Genomic DNA, 21,704 nt, shown 5'->3' on the forward strand with positions numbered 1-21,704 from the left:
GAGCCAAGCAGGATTGTCACGGGTCTCTAGAGCCTGCATCCTCACCAAGCCCTTCACTATACATAAAACTTCATAAGCCAGGATTCATCACTGCTTATCGCTCAGTGTAAACCAAACACAGCTCATTCACAAATTCTTGACCATTCTCTCATAACTATCACTGAAATGATCAGCGTCATTTATTAGCGTAAGCATGACTCTTGTCTATCTTTAAAGTGATAACATCATATTCTTTTCCCTACATTAAAAGACACAAAAACCCCAGTAACTGTAAAAACCAAACGGGAACAATGAAGAAACAGCCTTTCTATTCTACAAAAAAGAGGGAAAAAAAAGTGCTCAAAAGAAAAATAAAAAATGGTTTCTTGCAAGTCTGTTGTTGGTAAGTAGATTTAATTGATGTAAGTTATCAAAAATTAAATATATACTGTATAGGTTATTATTACAGTAACAATGTTCCATGCGAGCATATTCTCCTCTTCTGTACAGAGTTGAGGATTCAGTAGTAAATGACAAGGCTGTACAGACCTATAGTGCCCGGTGGCCAGCATGTCACAGAGCTCTGGAGCCCTGGGACGAGGACAGGTGGTCTGCTGGTCTGGACAGAGGTGCCACATAGTCATGGTTGTAAGAAAACTTAATGTAAAAGGCTGTTTATGTCAAGTATAATCAAAAACCAGCTTCTGGGATAAAAATCTAAAGAGCAGCCCACCCTTAAATTATCATATGATGTTGAAAGCATGTTGCTTCTGGTGATGTGTTGTAATGGATTTTTTTTGTGTACTTCCCCCTTAAATCGTCTTCAAATTTCTAATCCAGTGAGGGATTTCCTACTGTACTGGAAATATCTGAACCCAATGATGTCATGCTGGTTCCCTTCTGGGGTAAAATAAAACATCACCAAGCAACAAACTAGATGAATACAACAACAACACAGTACTGAAAGCAACAGCTAACAGATCAGTTAAAGCTTTTAAGGATGGATTTGCCTTTAGATTCTATGCCATGCTCTATATCTCACTACAGAAACCAGCCCTACTCTGTTGAAGTTAGCATCTGGAAGCAACAGAGGAGAGTAAAGGGGATAAAGATCTGCACTTTGTGTCAATAACTCCCAGGTCAGTTCATTTAAAAACAAACTGCAGAGATCTGCATCAGCTCCAGAGACGCAGGGCTTATTTTCATTGGCTTTTATTTTCTCAGTTCATCAAATCATTTTATTGGCAATGAATCTTTAAAAAATGAAAAGTTACATTCACTGAGCAATAGCTGACAGGTATTGGAACATAACTTTGAAATATTCAAATTACTATCACGCAAGCATTCATTGTCATATTTAAGAACTTGAAATTGTATTTGTCAATTGCCGCCGTAAGTTGAAGGTCCCTGGAATTGAAATGCCTGCTCCATTTAATTGATTAAAGGAAGTTGACACAGTGTGGACATCTTATTCTTGTTTTTTTTTTTTTTTTTTAAACCAACATCTTTTGCAAAGTGCTCCTTTTTTTTTTTTTTGTGCACACTCTTCTCTCCTGTGAGGAGGCATCAAGAGACCAAAAACACCCCTGAAACCAGTCCATAGAGCACCAGGGTCCAAACGCAAAACCTATTACGACTCAAAGACACACCCCACGGGTTTATTCAGTCAAATACATTATTATTAAGCCATTATAAAACAATACACAAGTGAATCGCTAAAGCACTGAAAGAGCAGTTGGAGCTGAGGGAGCCGCGCTAAGCACAACAAAAAAGGGGTTTCCTCATAAACATGCCTCAGACCAGGTGGACATTCAAAGTCTGTAAAAGTGATCAGAATCATTATCGCTGTTTGGGCACGTAGGAATGAGAGAGGTGGTGGAAAAGGTGTTGAAAGGCTAGCAAAAGACACATTCATCTGAACCACATATTAAATGTGGAAGTGCAGTGGGCTATATAAGGCATGAATGCTGAATGTATTAAATATATATAAAGGATTCATGACCAAGCGACACAATCAAGCAGTTTACTTGCCATTCCTTAACTTAAACTACATCTTCTGCGCGATTCAGTGGCCGAAATGTCAAATTAGACAAATTAATTCAAGTAAGGCTACAAAAATGCACAAACTTGTTAGCACTGGTGCAGGGTTAGAAATAACTGCATAAACCAAAGGTAGATAAACTGAATGATGCTCCAAAAGTGCACAAAATGTTATGGGGCCTCATCCTCTTGTTAGAATCTACCTTTAATTTGGAGATCTTACAGCTAAAGTTCTGTTGGCAGCATAGCCCATGGACATTAAAGTGGGGCTAAACAGGACTGAGCCTGTCCTGGGTGGACTGGGTGTTTGGGCTGACAACTACTATTACTAATATGCTGGTTTGGTTGCTGTTTGACATTTTTATTTATTTTATTTTATTTTGTTTAAGCAAAGTCTGTGAGCTGACCTCAGCTTGTTGAATCAGGAGCTGAAGGAAGCGGGCAAGCAGCATAAAGCTATTCACACCTTCATGTGGGGTGACCCCTCCACATCCCAAAGTCAAGAGCCCTGATAACGTCACAACCTCATGGGGGTGCTCCTGCTCCCTTGTCGAAAGAGAGCGAGAAAGAGAGACACAGAGAAAAAGAGAGAGAGTGCAAGACAGGCAAAAGGGGAGTAACTCTGCATCAAATACCATCAGCAGTTGTGTGTGCTGAGAGCAAAGACAATGAGCAGGGTAGGGGCAGGGCACGAAGCAACCACAGGAAGCAATGTGTTGCACCGATGAGGCTGTGCTCCTGCCAAGCTGGCTGGAATTCACCGCCGGAGGTATGGAAGCCAGACGCCTGGGCAGTACCTTCGGATAATGCTTTTGTAGACACACACAGGTACATTGGTTCTTTGCATTGGTCTAACACACATACAAACACACCCACATGAATCTGTGGTGCCTCGACAGCTGGCTCACTTCCCCCTCTACCCTCTTTCTTATTGTTTTTCTTTCACCAGAAGTTGCTCCAGTCCTCCTCTCCATTGGCAGGCTTCTCCTCTGCACCTCTCTTTCGGGCTATGTGCTGATTTTAACCTCCCCCCCCCCCCCTTCCCCCCCCGCCCCAACCCCAACCGAGTGATATCAACCTCCAATCACCTGTCCTCCCTCACCTTACCTCCCCTAAGCCCAGGTATTCCATCATTATGTTTGAACTATACAGTCAAAAATCGCACACACGCACGCACGCGCACGCACACACACACACGCACGAGCAGAAATTTTTAAAAAGCAGAGCCCTGGGCAGATTTATCCTTATTTTTTCTGCAGTTGTTTCCTGCTCTTGCAACTATTGAGGCAGGACTTCATCTGCACACACTCGCACACTGTGTTCGTCCACTCGCACACTCGAACAAAGCCATGCTCGCTCTTTCTTGCACACTCACTCTCATGCAAGCCCTGCTCAAATCTAGTGGTGGTTTGTCGGACATGCAGGAGTGGGGGAATGAAGACAGGGGAGAGAAAAGGCTCCTAGCTCATAAAGGGAAGATGGTAGACATGTGTCTAAAGTGTGTGAGTGTGTTGAGGGAGGTCTTAGTTCAGCTGCCATCTCCTCCGATATTTCTTGTCCTCATCACCTGCACAGAAAAACAAAACAAGGGTTACAGAATTTAAGAATCATAGTTAGCATATACGTGAGTGTGACTGGTCTACAACTACAGGTTTATACTGGAGAGGGAAAGCATGAAGAGGCAGGAAATCATGTACCTTTTCACAGAAGGTGACATAAAAAGAATTTAGGCTGAATTAGAAATGCATGAGAGAAAAAAAGAGAGAAACTTGTTAGTAAAATCTGATTTTCAACTTGAGGATAAATCAAATTGATTTTCCTGAATAGAAAAAAGATAACAATAAAAAAAGTATTTTAGACTCATAGGATCAGATTATTTGTGGGTTCATTTGGTGGAAACGGTGTCAGAGTAAGGCTTAACATACCTTCTAGATGGTTCCTGGAGAGATATTTTAGTGCCTCATCAAGGAGAATGACTGGGATGGAGATCTTCAGGACCACGATCCACTGGGACCAGCGCAGAGGGGTCACCTGGAAGATCAACTGAAGGACAGAAATGGAGATTCAGATGGGAAAAAGCTGAGAGCAAATAATGTAACCTGCTGCAAGTGTGTCTATATATGCCTCTAAACACAGAAAATTTCTGCAAACATATAGATGCTGAAGTGACACAGAGCTCAGCTGAAATGAGTTACAGAAAAACGTACATTTCCAGTGGACAATAAAAGACAATGAGCACAGTGGCCATATATGGAAACTTGGCTGAATCTTAATGTTCACTCTGTGGACTGCGAGGGGAGGCCTTGGCTGCAGCCTGCAGAGCCTGGGGGGATTACAACCTCATGTGTTTCCATGGATGTAAATCAAAATTCTGATATTCACAATTTATGCGAGATATGTGATCAGAGCAAATCTGGTAAGACTGTGCAATAAAATGTTCCCTTTCAGATGAGCTGCCAAATATAATACTACGTCAGCATGAAACCCTCTGCGGATCCTCTCGCCACAGAAGGACAAGTATCAAAAAATTGTTTTTCTCATTTTGCATATTGTAAAAAATCCAAATTATTCAGTGGAAGCTCCCACAAACTTCCTAACAAGGCGTTAAGCCAGTGAGTCTGCAAGTTGTGTAAAGGCTGGATCTTTTGATTTTGCCAAGATTATGTTGTGTGCTGTTGAAAGTATTTTCCGTATTTGGTTGTAGTTTTTCTCATTGTGAAGTTTTTCTTATTAGAGATTACGTTTCTTTGAAAAATTGAGCTTTTAGGTTTGCTGTACGCTTTCCGAATGTTAATTTTTATTAACATTCTGCCTTTAAAAGAATGAATTTCGATCATGATATGCAGTCATGAGTATTGTCAGTATGCATTTTTCACATTTCCCCATAAATGTAAATTAGGCTCAGTGACAGGAAACAACTGTGTTGTTGACTCACCGGCAGCGGCTCAACATAGAGGATTAAGAAGTGCAGGGAGAGGGAGAGGATGATGGCTCCCAGCAGCCAGATATTGACCCAAGGAGGCATCCTGACCAGGGACTGGTTCTCAGACAAACTGGCAGAGGTTTAAACAGAGAAAACATGTTGACAAAGTACATGCTCAACTTGAAAGTTATTCACTTACATTGTAAAGATTAAATGAGAACAGTCTGGCAAACTCACAGGCACAACAACATCACAATTATATGACAATTAAATCTTAAATATGATTGAAATAACAATACGTCACAACAACACATCTCCCTCTAGTTAGCAGCCATGTAAACATGTGTTCCCCTTTCTTGGTATTGGATAACAAGTACTTTCATTGGTGAGAGAAACCTTTACCCCACCAAAAAAAAAAAAAAAAAAAACATAAGCTTTTTTTTTTTCTATAGGGAGCTACTGACAGATTTGCTCCATGAGCAATCCTGGCAAAAACACTAGGAGTTTTCCCTTCATACCGCTGTTCCTTTTATTTTCTGTCTCCTCTTTAAAAAAAAAAAAAGCATTATTCCATTTCTTAAGATGTGTGGCTGAGCCCGGCTCCTTCGCCACATTCACTATATACAGGACAATCAAAATATGGCCACTACAAGCAGTGGAACTGATATTTGTGATGAATGCGTTTTCAGGCATGGAGAGAATGCTGTTATCCATCGGACGGCTCTGTAAAATTTCCCTCAGAGGGTTGACAGTTTCTCTTCTTTTTCATAATCATCTGTCAGCCATGAAATTTAAGGGGCATTTAGCTCAGCATCAAAACACAAGGTGACTGACCTGTTGAGCGCGTTGAACATTTCGATGGTGACCAGCACAGACAGAGCCATGGTGGTGGGGTAGCGAGACTCAAACACCTCACAGTCTATTTCCTTGAACATGGGATTTTCCTCAGTGCACTGCATGAAATGCCTCTGTAGGGACAGACAGACTGGAGTTAGCGTGTGTGTTTGTGCGCGTGTACATTTGTCTGTGCTTGCGTGTGTCACCAGGACCCCTGTGACCTGGTTTGATGGAGCTGAGATCTGATGGGGATACAGCTGCAGAACCTTGGCCTCGTTCCTACCCTGTGTGCATTCAAACCACATGGGCTTCACTTCCCTTTCTATTTCTGTACACTGCTGGGGTTGCCAAACATCGCTGTGTCCAACAGCAGGGACTCTAAGGAAGATGTGGAGGCTGGTGCATAACAAAACACAGCCGTAATTAAAAGCCTCTTCTCTGAGGACAGTGCTGCGCTGCGGTAATGTCTGTCAACTTACCAGCTGATAGAAAGACACTTGCGGACCTTCTTCATCAAACAGGTACCACCATGTGGCAGCACTCACTGTTCCAAGACCCACATATCCTGCAGAAAAACATAAGAACACCAGATGCAATTTAAACTTGTTACAGAGAGCCGTCAGAAAAGAATATCCACAAAGAACATTACCTAATGTAGTAGACAGACAGATCTACATCTGCCTCAGGGGGCACATTTATTTCTACACTGTAGTATACAGTAGCTTGTTTTTCAACACAATGTCATTACGAATCATTAATGAGAATCAGAATATCTTCAAGCTTAAATACATGATTAATACAAACAGAGGAAGTTAATAAGTAATAAAGTCAACATTCAGGAGCAGGCTGCTGCTCTTAGTTTGAATGTCATATTTGCTTATGTTACTTTTCTATCCTAAAGTCAATTGTCTATGCCAAAGGGGCTCAACTGTTAATAGGATGAGCTGCACTTCAAAGCGGTCATCAAAAACTCCCCAGGTAGTCAAAATGTTCTGCTGCATATGGACCACTATTTGTGTATGGTCTGGCTCAATATATGCCTGGCACCACATAAAGCACGACAGCATCTGGACATACGCACAAACAGACACAGACAGACAGGCAAGCACACGCAAAGAAAAGCCTCCTGGTTGTCATCCAACAGCGGAGAATAGCAGGCAGGTTTACCCCAGAGGGGAAAGTAATGTGGCCCAGCCAGACTTGAACCGCCGACCCAGACACATGTTAAGTTCTATTTATACGATTTCATGTAGAATCGGTTGGTGTAAGCAAAACAGTAAGAGGCATTAATCAGAACATCATGTACCGTGTTAGCAAGCTAGAGGCAACTGGTGACTGTCAATATGTGAGCTATAGTTTAATAAAAAAGAAGACGGTAAAGGTGCAGAATCCAAACTTTCTTAAGTAGAGTTAACTCCTTACCCTCGAGCAAGTTGTGTTTCTAAATACTGCACTTGCACATGCACAAGTTGCCATGACACTGAGTTTTCTACCTGTCTGCAGCTGGAATAAACTCAGAACATGTCTCCTCCATCACACACTTGCATGGATTAACAGCAGTTTATCAATTCCAGAGCTGATATTACCTCCGATGGCCAGATATCTGAAGAAGAGCCAGCCAGAGATTAGAGGCTCCTTTGGGTTGCGGGGGGGTTTGTCCATGATGTCCAGGTCTGGGGGGTTAAAGCCTAGAGCAGTGGCAGGAAGTCCGTCTGTCACCAGATTAACCCACAGCAGCTGCACTGGAATCAAAGCCTCGGGGAGACCCAGGATGGCTGTGAGGAAAATGCTGAAGACAAACACAAACATCAGCTCAGGAGATCGGACAGAAGCTGGAGACGGCTTCATCTCTGTGTTTTTATGTTCCTCACCAGACAACTTCGCCCACGTTTGAGGAGATGAGGTATCTGATGAATTGCTTCATGTTATTGTAGATGGCTCTGCCCTCTTCCACAGCAGCCACAATGGTGGAGAAGTTATCATCAGACAACACCATCTCAGACGCTGACTTGGCCACGGCAGTCCCAGACCCCATGGCAATGCCAATCTCTGCTTTCTTCAGGGCTGGGGCATCATTCACACCATCTCCCGTCTGGAACAAAATGATGCATCAGAAAACCTAAAACATAACTTATACAGGCATGATTTAACTTATTTTGGGGCTTCCAAAGTGAGATGTTTATAGACGGTTTGTGGAGAATTAGCAAGTTGGACAAATCTTTGCAGAGCTAACCAATTCTAAATAATGACAACTTCTCAGTTGTTCTTAAACCAGTGTCATGTGGCTTTAAATGTGACAAAAAACAAGGGTTCTTAATCTTGTGTTAAATGAGTTCACCACTCTTTAAATACTTTCCCCCTTGACAAACTGTTTCATTATACAAAGTCCCTTTATCATCTCAGATCCAGACAGGATTAAGCAAAAGCTGAGCAAGATGGAGATGTTTATCTCTCGTATAGGGCCAAAGCAGCTTTATACTGCCATTAATGGTGAAGCCTGTCTGACAGGAAAATGGTGACATTGTTGTGCCCCTCCCTCCCTCCCAACTTCCCCCTCGGCCTCTCTTCTGAGACAGGTGTTGGGCAAGAAGCAGCAGATCAGGACAGAGATGACGGCTTTAGATAGCAATGTTTGAGGGAGCAGCTTTAGAGAGACCTCAAACATGTCACACATCACTGGCCTCTCCTCATGAATCTTTGACAAATCATTCACGTAACAAGCTGAGGGACAGAGAAAATGTTTTTGTTTTTTTGGCCTTTGCCAGTAATTTTCTTTAAAGTTCCACGTAAAAAAAAAAAAAAATTGCATCATCCCCACTCCTCACCATGGCAGTAATCTCATCGAATGACTGCAGGTATCCTACAATCTTAGACTTGTGAGCTGGCTCGACACGGGCAAAGCACCGCGCCTGTTTGACGGCTTCTCTCTGCGCCTCCTGTGGGAGATCATCGAACTCGCGGCCCGTGTAGGCCTTTTCTGTCACATCCTCATCCTCCCCGAAGATTCCAATCCTCCTGCATATGGCCACAGCTGTGCCCTTGTTGTCTCCTGTGATCATGATCACGCGAATACCAGCCTCGTTGCACAACTTCACTGAACCGATCACCTCCTTCCTGGGTGGGTCGAGCATGCCCACACAGCCAACAAACGTAAGGTCCAACTGAAGGGAGTAAAAAAAAAAAAAAACAAAAGACAAATGGCTGATAAAGGTTGAGTGAGATGTATCTGAAAACAGAATCTCACCCCAATTCCACCTAGAGGTGAAAAGATGACAAAATAGGACAAGCCTGACTCATCTTTTATATTAAGTTTTTTTTTTTTAATCTTTTATGTTTTTTTAGCAGTTTATGGGGGACTCTGGGTGGTTGAGCATCTCCAAACCTGGCAGCAGGGCTGAAGTGCAGGTATGAACAGGTTTTTTTTTTCCAGTCGGAACAAACAGCTGTTTCCTATTAACTGAGATATCTAACAGACTCTCAGTCACTCATATTTTCATATTTAGTGGATAGACATCAATCTTATTTATCTCTTGTCAAGAAGTCTTTTGACTCCTGGAAATATGCCTGGGTTCCCAAACGTGACACTAGAGCACGGCCCTTTACCTCATACTGTGCGAACTTGCTGGAGTTTTCCAGGTCCATGTCCTCTTTGCGTGGCGGGGTATCATGAGTGGCCAGTGCCAGGCAGCGCAGGGTGTCCCTGCCTGTCCCCCAGTCCCTGATCTTAGACAAGAGCTGGTCTCGCTGCGCAGTTGTCAGCGCCACTTTCCCTGTTCCCACACGGATGTACTGACACCGCTCGATCACACTCTCTGGAGCACCCTGAAGTGACAGAAAGTAAGTGATGTCAAACAGTGGTGAAGCTGGAGTACTAATGAAAATGAGGAAAATATTGTATTCCTGTGTATTTTTGATTTTTTTTCATTCATTCATGCCTTGATGAACATCTTGCTCTGGGAGCCTGGCTTGACGGGTGTGCAGTAGACAGACATGGACTTGCGGTCGCGAGAGAACTCGAGGGTGAACTCCTTTTTCATCAACTGTCTGATCACCTGATGGATGAGAAGAGATGAGAAAATAGTAGCGATGATAGAGGAAGATGAATAAGTACAGAAGGAGAGGAACGAAGAAGAAAAAGAAGCGAGCAGGAGTTGGAAACAAGGAGTCAGAGCTTGAGCTAAGGGGCTGGATTAGTGGGCAGGTGTCAGGCGGGCAGCTGGTGGTTGACTGAAAGGTTTGGCTGAGCTACTGACAGCTGAAGGGTGGCACTTTAAATCAAGCACTTAGCTACCTTGTCTGGATGCCTGGCTGCTACCAGATGTCTGGGTACAACAGCACTTGAAATTAGTGTGTCTGAGGGCAATCAGCACTAACAACTGGACATACAGGAAGGGGTGGGGGGCAAAAAAAAAGAAAAAAAGAAAAAAAGAAATCAAGACAATAACAGGTTTACGATGAAAAATAAAATTGCCCCCTTTCACAATGTCTTATCAGGTCTTGTTCTACCAGTAGGTGTCTCGCTAGTTCAGAGTCTGTGTGGATCTAGGACACGTGAAAGGCTTGAAGATTAACAATGATGATTCTCTCTGCCTGACCAGACGGCTGTGATGTACACACACCCTGCCAGGGGAAATCTGACAGATGTGCTGAAATCTGTCAGTGTGACAGCCCTGTCTTTCCTATCCACCAAGTACAGCAATGGGAGTTTGTCTTGGCATGGCATGCTGGGAAAGTTCAGTAAGCCCAGAAGAGATCTGGAAAGTTAAGGTCATCTGAAATTTGCTGAGGATGTGTATTGTTGATAGGAGGTGCCCTGCACTTCTTTTGTCCATTTCTTAGCTGTGCCTATTCAGAGGTTTGAATTAAAAAACACAAAAACATTCTCCGATGCCTCGATCACTGCAGGGTTCATTTCGTCTGAGAGTGTTTGCCATTGACAGAACTACCTACAATGTAGTGAGGAGACTTCGGCCTGTAGGCAGCCACACGTTGGGTGACCGTCTGTACTAAAACACTGTCATAATCTTACTGATCTCCCCAAGACTCACTAACTATAGTCAGACTATGTACTTTCTAAATAGACCAGACTTCTTAGGAATGGAGATCAAATACTTCCTTTACAGTCAACGCAAACTATTGCATCAGACAGGCTGGTTGTATTTACTTTTGTTTAAAGTTCATTTTAAAGATTGTTGGAAATGCAACTGCAACTGACAATGTTAACATAACCATTACGTTCCCACCCTGAAGTCAAATATGTATTTAAAGGCTGTCAACAACATTGTGCTTCATTTTTGTAGCCCGTCATTTCAAGCCCTAGCCAGCCCATTGAAAAGGAAGTGCACATTGTTATAATGGGGACAGTAATTGCAGTCTCAGTGGTATATTCATGCTGTGAAGTGAAAAGTCTACAGCTCATAAGGCAGCTGTTGAAGGTAACGCCGTTCTTACTGGATGAGCATTAACACTGCACAGACGTCAGACTTTACACTTCATTCATGGCAATCCCATAACACAGCTGGACCAATGATGGAGAACCATCATTGGACCATTAACAATTTGGCCAGAAATGTAAGTGTATTATGCTAGAAGCTGCTTATTTAGCTTGCACCCTCTAGGCAGTGAGCTACAATGGTCTAGTTAGCTGCTGTGGAGTTTACCGAGTTGCAGGCTCCAGCACGTTCCACCTTGCTGAGTCCAGATAGGTCAGTCTTGAAGACGTTCATCTTCTCCACCAAGGTGGTGAGAGCTGTCTCTGTGGCTTCACCCACCTTCTCATATACCCCTTTAGCCTGTGAGGAAACAGAGAAATATCAAACCATGCTGCTAAACAGTTTCTTGGAAGGATTTTACAGGAGTCAAATGATACAGCATAAGCATTTAAAAAGTAATTAAGTGATTGAGAATGACTCCAGAGCAAGCGTGCTGTGAGCAGGCCTGTAGGCCATTCTCTTCTGCCTCCAGAAACTTTGAGTCATACATGCAATTGGCTTTAAATGTGTGCCCTCAGCAGCCGAGATCCACACAAGGTGAGATGAGAGCAGTAATGGTGTACCACACATCACTTGTTTGTGTGAGCAAGCCTTGAGAGCAATAAAACACCTCGCAGCTCTCTGCCATGCTCCTTTCTTTCTCTGTGTGGCAAACTCTGATCTCACACTTAGGTCCTTTATTCATAAGTGGACAATATCGGTGGTGAAATGACCATTTATGGAGGCAGAAACAGTCTATAGAGGATACATGGAAGCTGGGAAATGTCTCATCACTGGCCTCTCTCTTTAGCACAGTTACCATGATAAGAGCTTGACAGGATAGATGTGAGAAAGCAGTTCAAAGAGAGATATTAGCTTTGCTGACCAAGAAAAGACTTTTACTGGTATGCATTAATTCAGACTTACATACACACACACACACACACACACAAGCAGAAATGTATAACAATAACAATTTGCAAAGAAGCTTGACAGTGCTGTGTTACAGGTTTACTTTAGATAATGAATTAAAAAAAAAAACAAAAAACAAAATTGTGTGTTCACCTCATTGTAGTCCAGTGAGGAGTCATTGCACATCGAGCACACAGTAGCCAACTCCAAAAGTCCATCATAGTCTCCACACTGAATGGGCTTGTCTCCTTTCAGTCTAGAGGGGAAACAGACACATAAACACACACACACACATATGCACAATGTCACTCACAGCAACAACACAAGGAGGAAAGACTTCACAGTTCCCTGCACCTAAGACACAGTATCTTCATCAATATTTATGAATGCTGGAGATGTTCGGTTGTTTAGCTTTCCAGAGTTGACTGGTGAAACAGCGGTTGTACGGTTGTAAACAGTATAGTCGTGTGTGTGTGTGTGTGTGTGCGTGCTTGTGTGTATTCCTGACAAGCAGTGCTGATTGCATGACAACCATGGATCCCTTCCCAGTAGAGACTGCAACGGTTGCTAGCGAAGCTCCCACACAATAACCCACACTCTGCTGTTATGAAATCGACAGGTTCATGCAGAGTCAAAGTGCTGAACTCACCAAACAGCAAATAAAAAACATGCATACACAATGAACTGCAGAAATCCTTCCCCTGACACCTACTTATATTCCTCCACAAATCCACATTTACTGAAACAAAACGCAGAGATCAAAATGGCCACGTTTAAAATCCTTTGTTATGTTTACCTGCCCAAAGCCAGACAAATTGTGTGATTGCGTATTTCAATAGAAGTTGTTCTTAGTTTTGCATAAGAGCAAAGGAAATAAACATTCCCCGGTTATCAGTGAAACAGCCATAGCACCACATAAAGCACAGCTTGACACACATTTTAGGAAATCATTAGCAGTGATGTAAGACCTTGGACAAAACTCAGCTTAGTTTGGTTGATTCCTTCCACTTATACGATATCTTGCGTTGATGTAAGATAATAATATAGCGTTTTTGAGCTCCGTGTAAATCATGTTGGGGAAAATTGAAATCACAGACACTAATGAGCTGTTAAAGGTAGACAGACTTTCTCCAATAAAAGTCATAGATGTTTAAGCTGTAATACTCACATTTCTCCCTCAGGGGCATAAGTAGAACCAGTTATACAGAACTCATGCAGGCTGCAATTTGAATCTTCCACCTTGTCTGCGACGAACATCTGGAGTGGAGAAAAGGCAAACACAAACAGAGGCAGTGTTTAGGTAATTAGCGAGAATTGTGGTTGGTCCTTGTATTGCCGTGGTTGCCCACTGCTTTTAAACTGTTAGAATGGATCAAATGGGGAACCATGTGTCACTCTTTCTGTCGTTGAAACTTTAAAACTCACTCAACAGTGAAGGAGGTGACTGTTGTGGAACCACTGACTAACCTGTGAACTGAACTGTAAACTGAACTTTTAACCAACATGGGCATTACTACAGTAAATATACATTTATTTTATATTATGCATAATGATTTTTTTTTTTTTTATTCCCATGGATAGTTTCCAACTTTCCATGGGAATTAACAGGAATATGTGGGAATAAACTGCAGAGTGGGCAAGTACTTGTTTTGAGTTAGCCATATAGATACAAAACAATACCCCAGTTATTACATTAAGCCACTGTGGGATTGCAGCGGTCATGATGTCGAATTGCCAAGTGATACACCCATAACACCATGGTGTCAAAGCACACTGTAGGTAAACAATGAAGTTTGCATCTTACATAGTGGTTGTAAATCGTAAGTTCTCTGCAGACAAAAAGGTCGTGGGAGAGGCAGAGGTCAAACAGTGACCAACAACTCAAAGAATCAGACGTCCCAAAAGGTTTTTCTACCTGCTAACATCCTGTGTCACCTGTTTTTCAGATTCTTCAGTGTTTCCAAACACATATGCAACACTGGGCTTACACCAAGGATGTTTCAAGGTAAAGCTTCATCAGCTAGTCACACTCTCACACCAACATACACGCTCCAGTCAACCGCAGAAAAACAGGGCTCAAGGCAGAGAAAGGGGGAGAAAGAGCTGTAGTCCCAGAGCTGTCCAAGGATTTGCTTTGTTGGCAAATCTTCTTCCTGGAATTCCCCCAGGAAGGGCAGTTCATGATGTGCTGGTAATACTAATACAGCGATAAAAACAAGAAGGGAGAGCTGTTCCGTGGTTTATAAGGATGGGGCAGACTCATACTGTGCATTTCGTTTCTCTGTGCAGTCTAACGGTCTATGAACTGCCCCTAATATCCATTCCCTAACAACCTTATAACTATATACCTATCTAAGCTCTGACTGAGATCCCATTAAGTCCAGCTGATTGAGGAATTAACAAAGCAGCCATTTAGTTATTTAGATAAATGTGATTTCCTTCTCGATTCTTCTGTATGCGAGTGTGTGTCACTGCCTTAACAGCAGCCATCGATTTAAAAAGGAACACAAAATCAATGATGGACTTCAGATGAGGGGCAGCTGTGGTCCCTCTAGTATTTAAGCCTAAAAGGTACATCTCAGCCTCTTAATGGAGTAATTATTCCTTATTCCTTGTTGTCTGCGGCCACAGGGTTAGTACATGTAGTCTACTGATATAGTCTAGTTTTGACAAGATGAAACTGTGAATCATGATTATAGCCTTTGTGAAATTATAGCTTTTATAAGAACCTATAATTTTGGAATGGGAATTTTTGACATTAACAGCATTGACATTTTCCTTAAACAATGGTTGAATTATATAGTGAGTAGTGAATTGTAACTGTGACTTTTGATTGAAATAAACCACAATCAAACCAATAGTCATTAAATACCTGTAGGGGTGGAGTCTTCCATTTCAATAAGATTCACATTGCCTAAAATGGATTATCATTATTGTTATCCTGAATGTTTACTGCTTCCAACACAGTGTCAGATGTATTAAGTTAATGCAATATAACGCAAACCCAGAAATTCATGCGTTTCTTCTGCTGATTGTCAAATCTGGATACCAACGGGACAAAGTGGCCATCTTGGTCCCAGATCTTAGTCCAGGGCTCTCTAACACAAACAAGCTGATGTTTATTATCAACTGAAACTGGAAAGGTAATCTCTGGATATTATGATTACATGTTGTATAATTTAAAATTAGCAACCACCAACTGAGATAAACAATTAAAGTTTGGGGAGCACAGAAGGCTCACAGCTGTCTTTGATGTTAAAAGCATTTTAGTGCTATAACTGTGCTATAAAGCTGACAGATTAAATGTGATGCATTTGTCTCATGTTGGCACCCACAGCAATGGTGTGTGGAAAGCAAGACAGTCATTTTTAAATATTGCAGGACTCACAGTGTGTGCACTATTCAATTAAATCAATGTGGCACACACCACTGAGTAACTTCTTCATTAAAACAAAATGAGTTTGTTTGCCTGCACTGGAAAGAGACACACCAGTTGTTCCTCGATTCTATTTCTGTTGCTGCTCAACATTTCCTTCAATAATGAGCCACACTGGCTGTATTGCCACTAACTTTGGACGTCGCCCCCTAACCCTAAACCCAAGTCAGCCAGAATTGAATATGAAAAACGTCAAATTCAAGTAACCTTTGGAAGTCTCATCTCTTAGGAATTGTCATTAACAGGTTAATATATGATTTGGTGTGCAAGTGTCTGCATGCATGTTTCATCCTGGGGCTGAGTTAACAGGAAACATTTTACTTGTGCAGAACTTTCTGCCGTTCTACATTTACACTTAATAAATCAATATTGGTGGTGGTGGTGTGCAGTGGGGGGGGGGGAATCACATTAGACACTATAGGTTAACAAGATGGATGGTGACCTAATTAGATTGTGACTACTTTATTCCATCTCTGCCTCATAATTCACACATAAAAAAACTGCAGTCAAAAAGGGGGCCCCTATATTTTTCTATTTATCTTTCTGATTTCATTTCATACTGAATGAACTGTTCCTTTAAAAATCTTTTAAATAGCCTCGCCCTTCCGCTCAATACATAATTCTACAAAGGTCACCTGGCTTGCTGCTCTCTGCTCCACAATGCTAGGACAAATCACAACTCAAAGACAAAGCACACACAAAGTAGGGCCTTAGGAATAAAATTGGGTTTTTCTTTCATCTGTGGCCAGTCTTCCTCACTATCTCATCAACTCTGGTCTCCACAGAAACAAGGCACATGCAGTCCATTTCACTCAGTGATAATGGCAAAAGTGTGTATATCTCTACACCCATGTTGTGTCGAGATGAATGGCAATTAACCTGTTTTTTTCATGCCTGTGTGTTTGTGTGCGTCTGCATGCATGACAGGAAAAGGGAAGTACACTGTGAGGATACAGAGGGGAATCCCTGGAAATCCTGCCGATACAGGGATACCCCTGAGGCAACAGAGACACATGGTCCTGTCAGGGCCACTGGCGGGACACCAGGCCAAGAAAAGGCACAGATGAATAGTCTGGGCAAACATTCATGTGGACATTAAACCTTGATGCACCAAAAAAAAAAAAAAAAAAAAAAAAACAGTTTGACAAACAAGACTGAGTTAAACAACCATAAAAGTGAATATCTCCAGGAGACCATGGATGCTGTTCATCTACAATTACAAATTGTAAGCTCACTGTTAAGTGGGCTTTCATTAAAATCAAACCAGTCTCAGGAGCCATCTCACTGCCCAAATGTGATTTTCCTCAAACCAAAGACAGGAAGAAAATCACTCTTACCAAGGACCTGATCTTAGGTAAATATGTTTAAGAGCTATGTTGATCCAAGAGAGCCATATAAACAAATGGTTTTTGGAATTACTTGTTCTTTTTAACCAGAGCTGCTTGCGACTGCATAAGGCAGAAGTATTAGTAGTGTTCTGTATTAGTCTCAGGCCTGCTGTAATTTGGATTTGATTTCATTGCACCTCTGTCTAATGGGCCTGTTCATCACATGTCTGATTCATATCCTGCAAAGAGTTCAAAATGATATCAAAAGTCAGCTTTAAATTGTGTTTTTAACAGACCAGATTCAGCAATAGTCGCCTTGATGTAATGAATAAGCCAACATTCAATGTTTAGATTTTCTCATAGGAACCAACATTGACAGCGGGTTTGTCTGGAAACCGCTTTATTGCTGCCCAGTAACTCTGAGGTCATTATCTAAGGTGAGATGGAGAATGGAAGGACAAGGAGGGTGAACTGAAAATAGATGTTTAAGTGTGAGTGTGAGTTGTAAGCGCGTGTTTCCTTAACGGGAGCCAAGAGAAACACTACACTGGCATTTACACTGTGCTCAGAGCAAAGATGGCTATGGAGCAACGCACACAGGCACACACTACAGACACAAAGGAAAGGGTGAGGCTGTTTGCTGGAGAACACTCATGAATACCTGTGGATAAGATCTTTGTGTTTGTTGCATAATGTAATTAAATATACACCATTTATACAGTGAAATCCTAAAAGAGAGTTCGGGATATGGATCACAGTATTGTGTTTATTCAAGGGATGTGACCTTTTGGAAACCTTCACTATGTGTGTGTGTGTGTGTGTGTGTGTGAGAGCTGATATGCTGCAGTGCTCTGCGTGCTGCTGTGTCATGCCAGCCTGTACTACTCCTCCACCAGCAGCTATCTCCTGCCAAGTGGAGGTAAACATTACAAAACCACAAAGATTTTCCATCCTACTTTAAGCTCCAGTTGCATGAGGAAAAAGGCCGGGGAAAGTAAGAAAAATACTGAGGGGAAAAAAAGAAAACTCTCAAAGATAGATGAATTGCGGAGACTTGGCATCAGTAATGAACAGCAAACACTTGCATAATTCACATCCATCACTTCTTCGGGGGGAGTTGCCAGAGGAGCTTCAATCAAATAGGAGGTGGAAATTAAATTATTAGCTTCTGTTCAGGAACCAGTTCAGCTGTGTGTCTGTGTGTTAAACTGTATTATCAGCAGTCACATCCTCTTTCAAACAAAAGCATGTTTTAGTTTCCTGATTGCCACTTACTCTGCAAACAGACATCTGGTTAGTGGTGAGGGTGCCCGTCTTGTCAGAGCAGATAACGGAGGTACAGCCCAGAGTCTCAACGGAGGGCAAGCTGCGAACAATGGCATTTTTCTTGGCCATGCGACGTGTACCGAGCGCCAGGCAGGTGGTAATGACAGCAGGCAGGCCCTCAGGGATGGCAGCAACAGCAAGGGCCACAGCAATTTTAAAGTAGTAGATGGCCCCTCTGACCCAGGATCCGCCGTGGACTGGGTCCCCAAAGTGGCCAATGTTGATGATCCACACAGCCACACAAATCAGGGAAATGACCTTGGAGAGCTGCTGTCCGAACTCGTCCAGCTTCTGCTGCAGTGGCGTCTTCTCTTGCTCCGTAGATGCCATCTGGTTACGGATCTTCCCGATCTCTGTGGTCACACCAGTGGCAATGACAACACCTATGGCACGACCTGCAGCAATGTTGGTACCCTGAGAAAAAGAAAGGGGGTTTTTCGAGAAGCGCAGCAGAAAAATGTCACTTATGAAATCAGCCAGATTGTGGAAGGAATCACAAACCTACACATTAAGCAACTTCTAGATCACTAAAGAAGTGAGATTAAGTGCTGCTATGAGGGCAAAAGACAAACATGACTCAAGGAGCTGCGAGGAGATTTGCTTACAGAAAAAAGCATGTTCTTTTTGTCCTGGTTGACAGCTCTGGGGTCAGGAACAGGATCAGTGTGTTTGATGACAGAAACAGACTCCCCTTAAGAAAGCAAATGACAGAGTTGTAAATGATTTACAGACGCCAGTGAGTATCAGTCCAGCATGGTTTTAAACATGACAACACAAAGTTACATTCACATCCTAAAGGGCAGAAACTACTAACAAAGAGACTAAAACTGTAGAACACGTCTACTTCCTGCAATAAAAGGTAATCTTGCCTTCAAACATGATTTGTGCAGTGACAGATGAGAAATACCTGTGAGGATGGACTGGTCCACTCGCAGAGTAGTGGACTTTATAGAGGTTACTCTGATGTCAGCCGGCACCTTGTCGCCAACTACCAAAAAGAACACATGACCAAAAATTTAAGATAAATACTTGCTATTTAAACACAAGTAAGTCCATGCTTGCATTTCAGCCAGTTATCTGCAGCTTCCCATGCCTACAAAGAGGATGCTTATGAAATGTACACAGCGCGGCCTAAAGTACTGCTGAGGCCAACAGGAATTTCATTATTCTGCAGTGAGCAGATCGAGTGATTGTGGATGACTTGCCCTGAGATGTCAGGTGAATAAGCACATTATTAAAATGTATCCTTCAAATGTAGACCTTGAAAGATTCATTCGTTCATTCATCTTCTACTGCTTATCCGTTTCCGATGATTAGCAGTCAATAGAATTCATCATCTGGAGACCACGAATCTCAGAAACAATCCATTCAGCAGTTCTCAAGATGCTTCACTCTAAACTACAGTATCTGCTCACTGCTATAGAGCAAATGTCAGTGATCAAATTATTTACGCTTCATTTTATAGAGATAATGATGTTCTGAATGAAACTTAAAGACCCCCTGACCCAAAAATTTAAAATGTGTAAAAATGCTCTATCACTATTTTTTGATTGAAATTGCTTTCCCACAAAGAAATATCTTTAAAAAAGCTCTCAAAGAAGCTAAAAACACATCCACTATTTCTCCCTCATTGAAAAATCCATGTTTTAAGAATATTCATGAGTATGCAAATGCATCAGCTTGCACCCGCCCCCCACCGCTGCCTGATGTGGGTTGTTCGGTAACAGCGGTGGGCTGTCCAACCCCAGGAAAAACGCTGGGCAAAGCATCATGCTTCAAGATGAGCTTCGTGGCGAAACCCATCAGTTTTTGCGCCAGGCTCAAGAAGCAGCTGTCCTCAAAATTTTTGCTGCAGACCCACATTTAAGCTGGAATGTTTTCACGGACGTTATCATTCCAAATAAATTGCAACCATTTCTCCTGCGTGGTATGATCCTTTGTATGATCCTTTGGTAAAAGATGAAGGCTGCTATCACAATTAGCCTCTCCACGCCCAAACACAGAGCGAGTGTTCGCCATCGCTGAGCAGTCCAGTCTTTGCATACATTATGTAAATGAAGGGATTGGTTACTAGGATTTGTGACGTATGAAATCCAACCGAGGAACTGAAAAACAGAATCCAACTTTTTCAGATCTGGTTTTGAAACTGCATTTTCTAATCTAAAATGCTCAGTTATGGCGCGCACTAGAGACTTCGCAGCTGAAATGTCTTGTAGCAGAAAAACCAAGCACTACATAGACATGTTAATAATTTGAAAAACTCAATTTTGGGTTAGGGGGTCTTTAAGGGTAATCTATTTTATTTTTTTTTTCAGTATGGGTCAAAATTGTCAAATAACTGATCAACAGACTAAAATCAAAAGAGTCAAGGTGCTGGTGCAGATGAAGAAAATACACAAAAGACCATCCAAAGGGAAAACATGCCTTATACAACCATTATGAAGGAAACGGGACAGTGACGAGGAGCCAGACTGTCTAATGAGGGTGACGTTCAGCCTGTGTTGAACTCCTCAGGTGTCCAAACCTGCAGCTGCAGGTGAATGCTCAGTTACACACTATCGACTGTCTGTGTTCAAACAGTAAATTACTGAACAAAGAAACATCAGTGGGTTCAGCCACAAGTAATTAGCAACTCAATACAGCCCATTTGTTCTCTTTTAATCTCAGCAACTCTCCCCTCTCCTCTGATACCCCACCTCCTCACACATGTCAGATGTATAGCACAGATGAAGCTAGCGCTAAATCAACAAGATGCATTTTGCCTTCTCCAATCTACTGTTACAATCTGCTTATTATGGCAGCATATTAAACTCATATTTCTTAACCAGTGGAAAATATCTATTGCGCCAAAACAAAATGCTTATTGCCTCTTCTTTTTCAGAGCTCGGCAACAAACATGCAATGAAAATATTTTCATCAAGGCAGGACAGTTGTGACTTGTAAAAAATGTATCATTTGATGTACTTAATGGAAATAATCCCAGAGCAGAAGGTGGGAAATTACGAGGACAGATACAATGTTCTTCATTTGTTTATTTCCAGCTTTGGAGACGAGGAAAGAGACTAGATCATAATTGTGTAATAAGCGTCTCATTCATTCTCACTCTCCTTGCAACTCCATTATGGCTTTTCAACATGAAAAAGCCCGGACATCTATTTTGTTCTCTTCCATCCTCGCTCATGTTCTCAGAGACACACAATAGGCAGAATGTCCTTAAACTGGCCCCACGCTGATTAGTTTCATTTCCTATTCCATTTGCATTTTTCTCTGAGCTCCTTCATCTCCTTCTGACATTTGCTCTGTACTTTGATACTGGAGAGGAATTTTTCTTTTCGCGGACATGACAGAGATGGAAAGAGAAACAGAGTGAGAAAGATGAAGAAGCCCAGGTATGTGTAGCTGAATAGCCTTCATTTCCATTTCTGTGTTTCTCTGCCTTTCACTGTCTGATA

General features: G+C 42.1%; 1 protein-coding gene across 1 annotated transcript in view; it reads right to left on the reverse strand.

The window, feature by feature from the left end:
- Nucleotides 1-1,436: 1,436 nt before the first annotated feature.
- The window catches only part of atp2a3 (ATPase sarcoplasmic/endoplasmic reticulum Ca2+ transporting 3), a 40,061-nt gene continuing 19,793 nt past the window's right edge, over nt 1,437-21,704 (reverse strand). The window contains exons 6-21 of the mRNA XM_029518646.1: nt 19,160-19,240; nt 18,858-18,943; nt 18,202-18,666; nt 13,331-13,419; nt 12,316-12,418; nt 11,440-11,571; nt 9,715-9,831; nt 9,383-9,601; nt 8,605-8,940; nt 7,651-7,871; nt 7,366-7,568; nt 6,259-6,344; nt 5,777-5,910; nt 4,955-5,072; nt 3,945-4,062; nt 1,437-3,586 (exon numbers count right to left, since the gene is read on the reverse strand). Of these exons, the coding sequence (XP_029374506.1) occupies nt 3,543-3,586; nt 3,945-4,062; nt 4,955-5,072; nt 5,777-5,910; nt 6,259-6,344; nt 7,366-7,568; nt 7,651-7,871; nt 8,605-8,940; nt 9,383-9,601; nt 9,715-9,831; nt 11,440-11,571; nt 12,316-12,418; nt 13,331-13,419; nt 18,202-18,666; nt 18,858-18,943; nt 19,160-19,240 (2,552 nt within the window). The 3' untranslated portion in view covers nt 1,437-3,542. The remainder of the gene's footprint in view (nt 3,587-3,944; nt 4,063-4,954; nt 5,073-5,776; nt 5,911-6,258; nt 6,345-7,365; nt 7,569-7,650; nt 7,872-8,604; nt 8,941-9,382; nt 9,602-9,714; nt 9,832-11,439; nt 11,572-12,315; nt 12,419-13,330; nt 13,420-18,201; nt 18,667-18,857; nt 18,944-19,159; nt 19,241-21,704) is intronic.

This window comes from Echeneis naucrates, chromosome 14 (genome assembly GCF_900963305.1).
Source record: "Echeneis naucrates chromosome 14, fEcheNa1.1, whole genome shotgun sequence".
NCBI lineage: Eukaryota > Metazoa > Chordata > Actinopteri > Carangiformes > Echeneidae > Echeneis > Echeneis naucrates.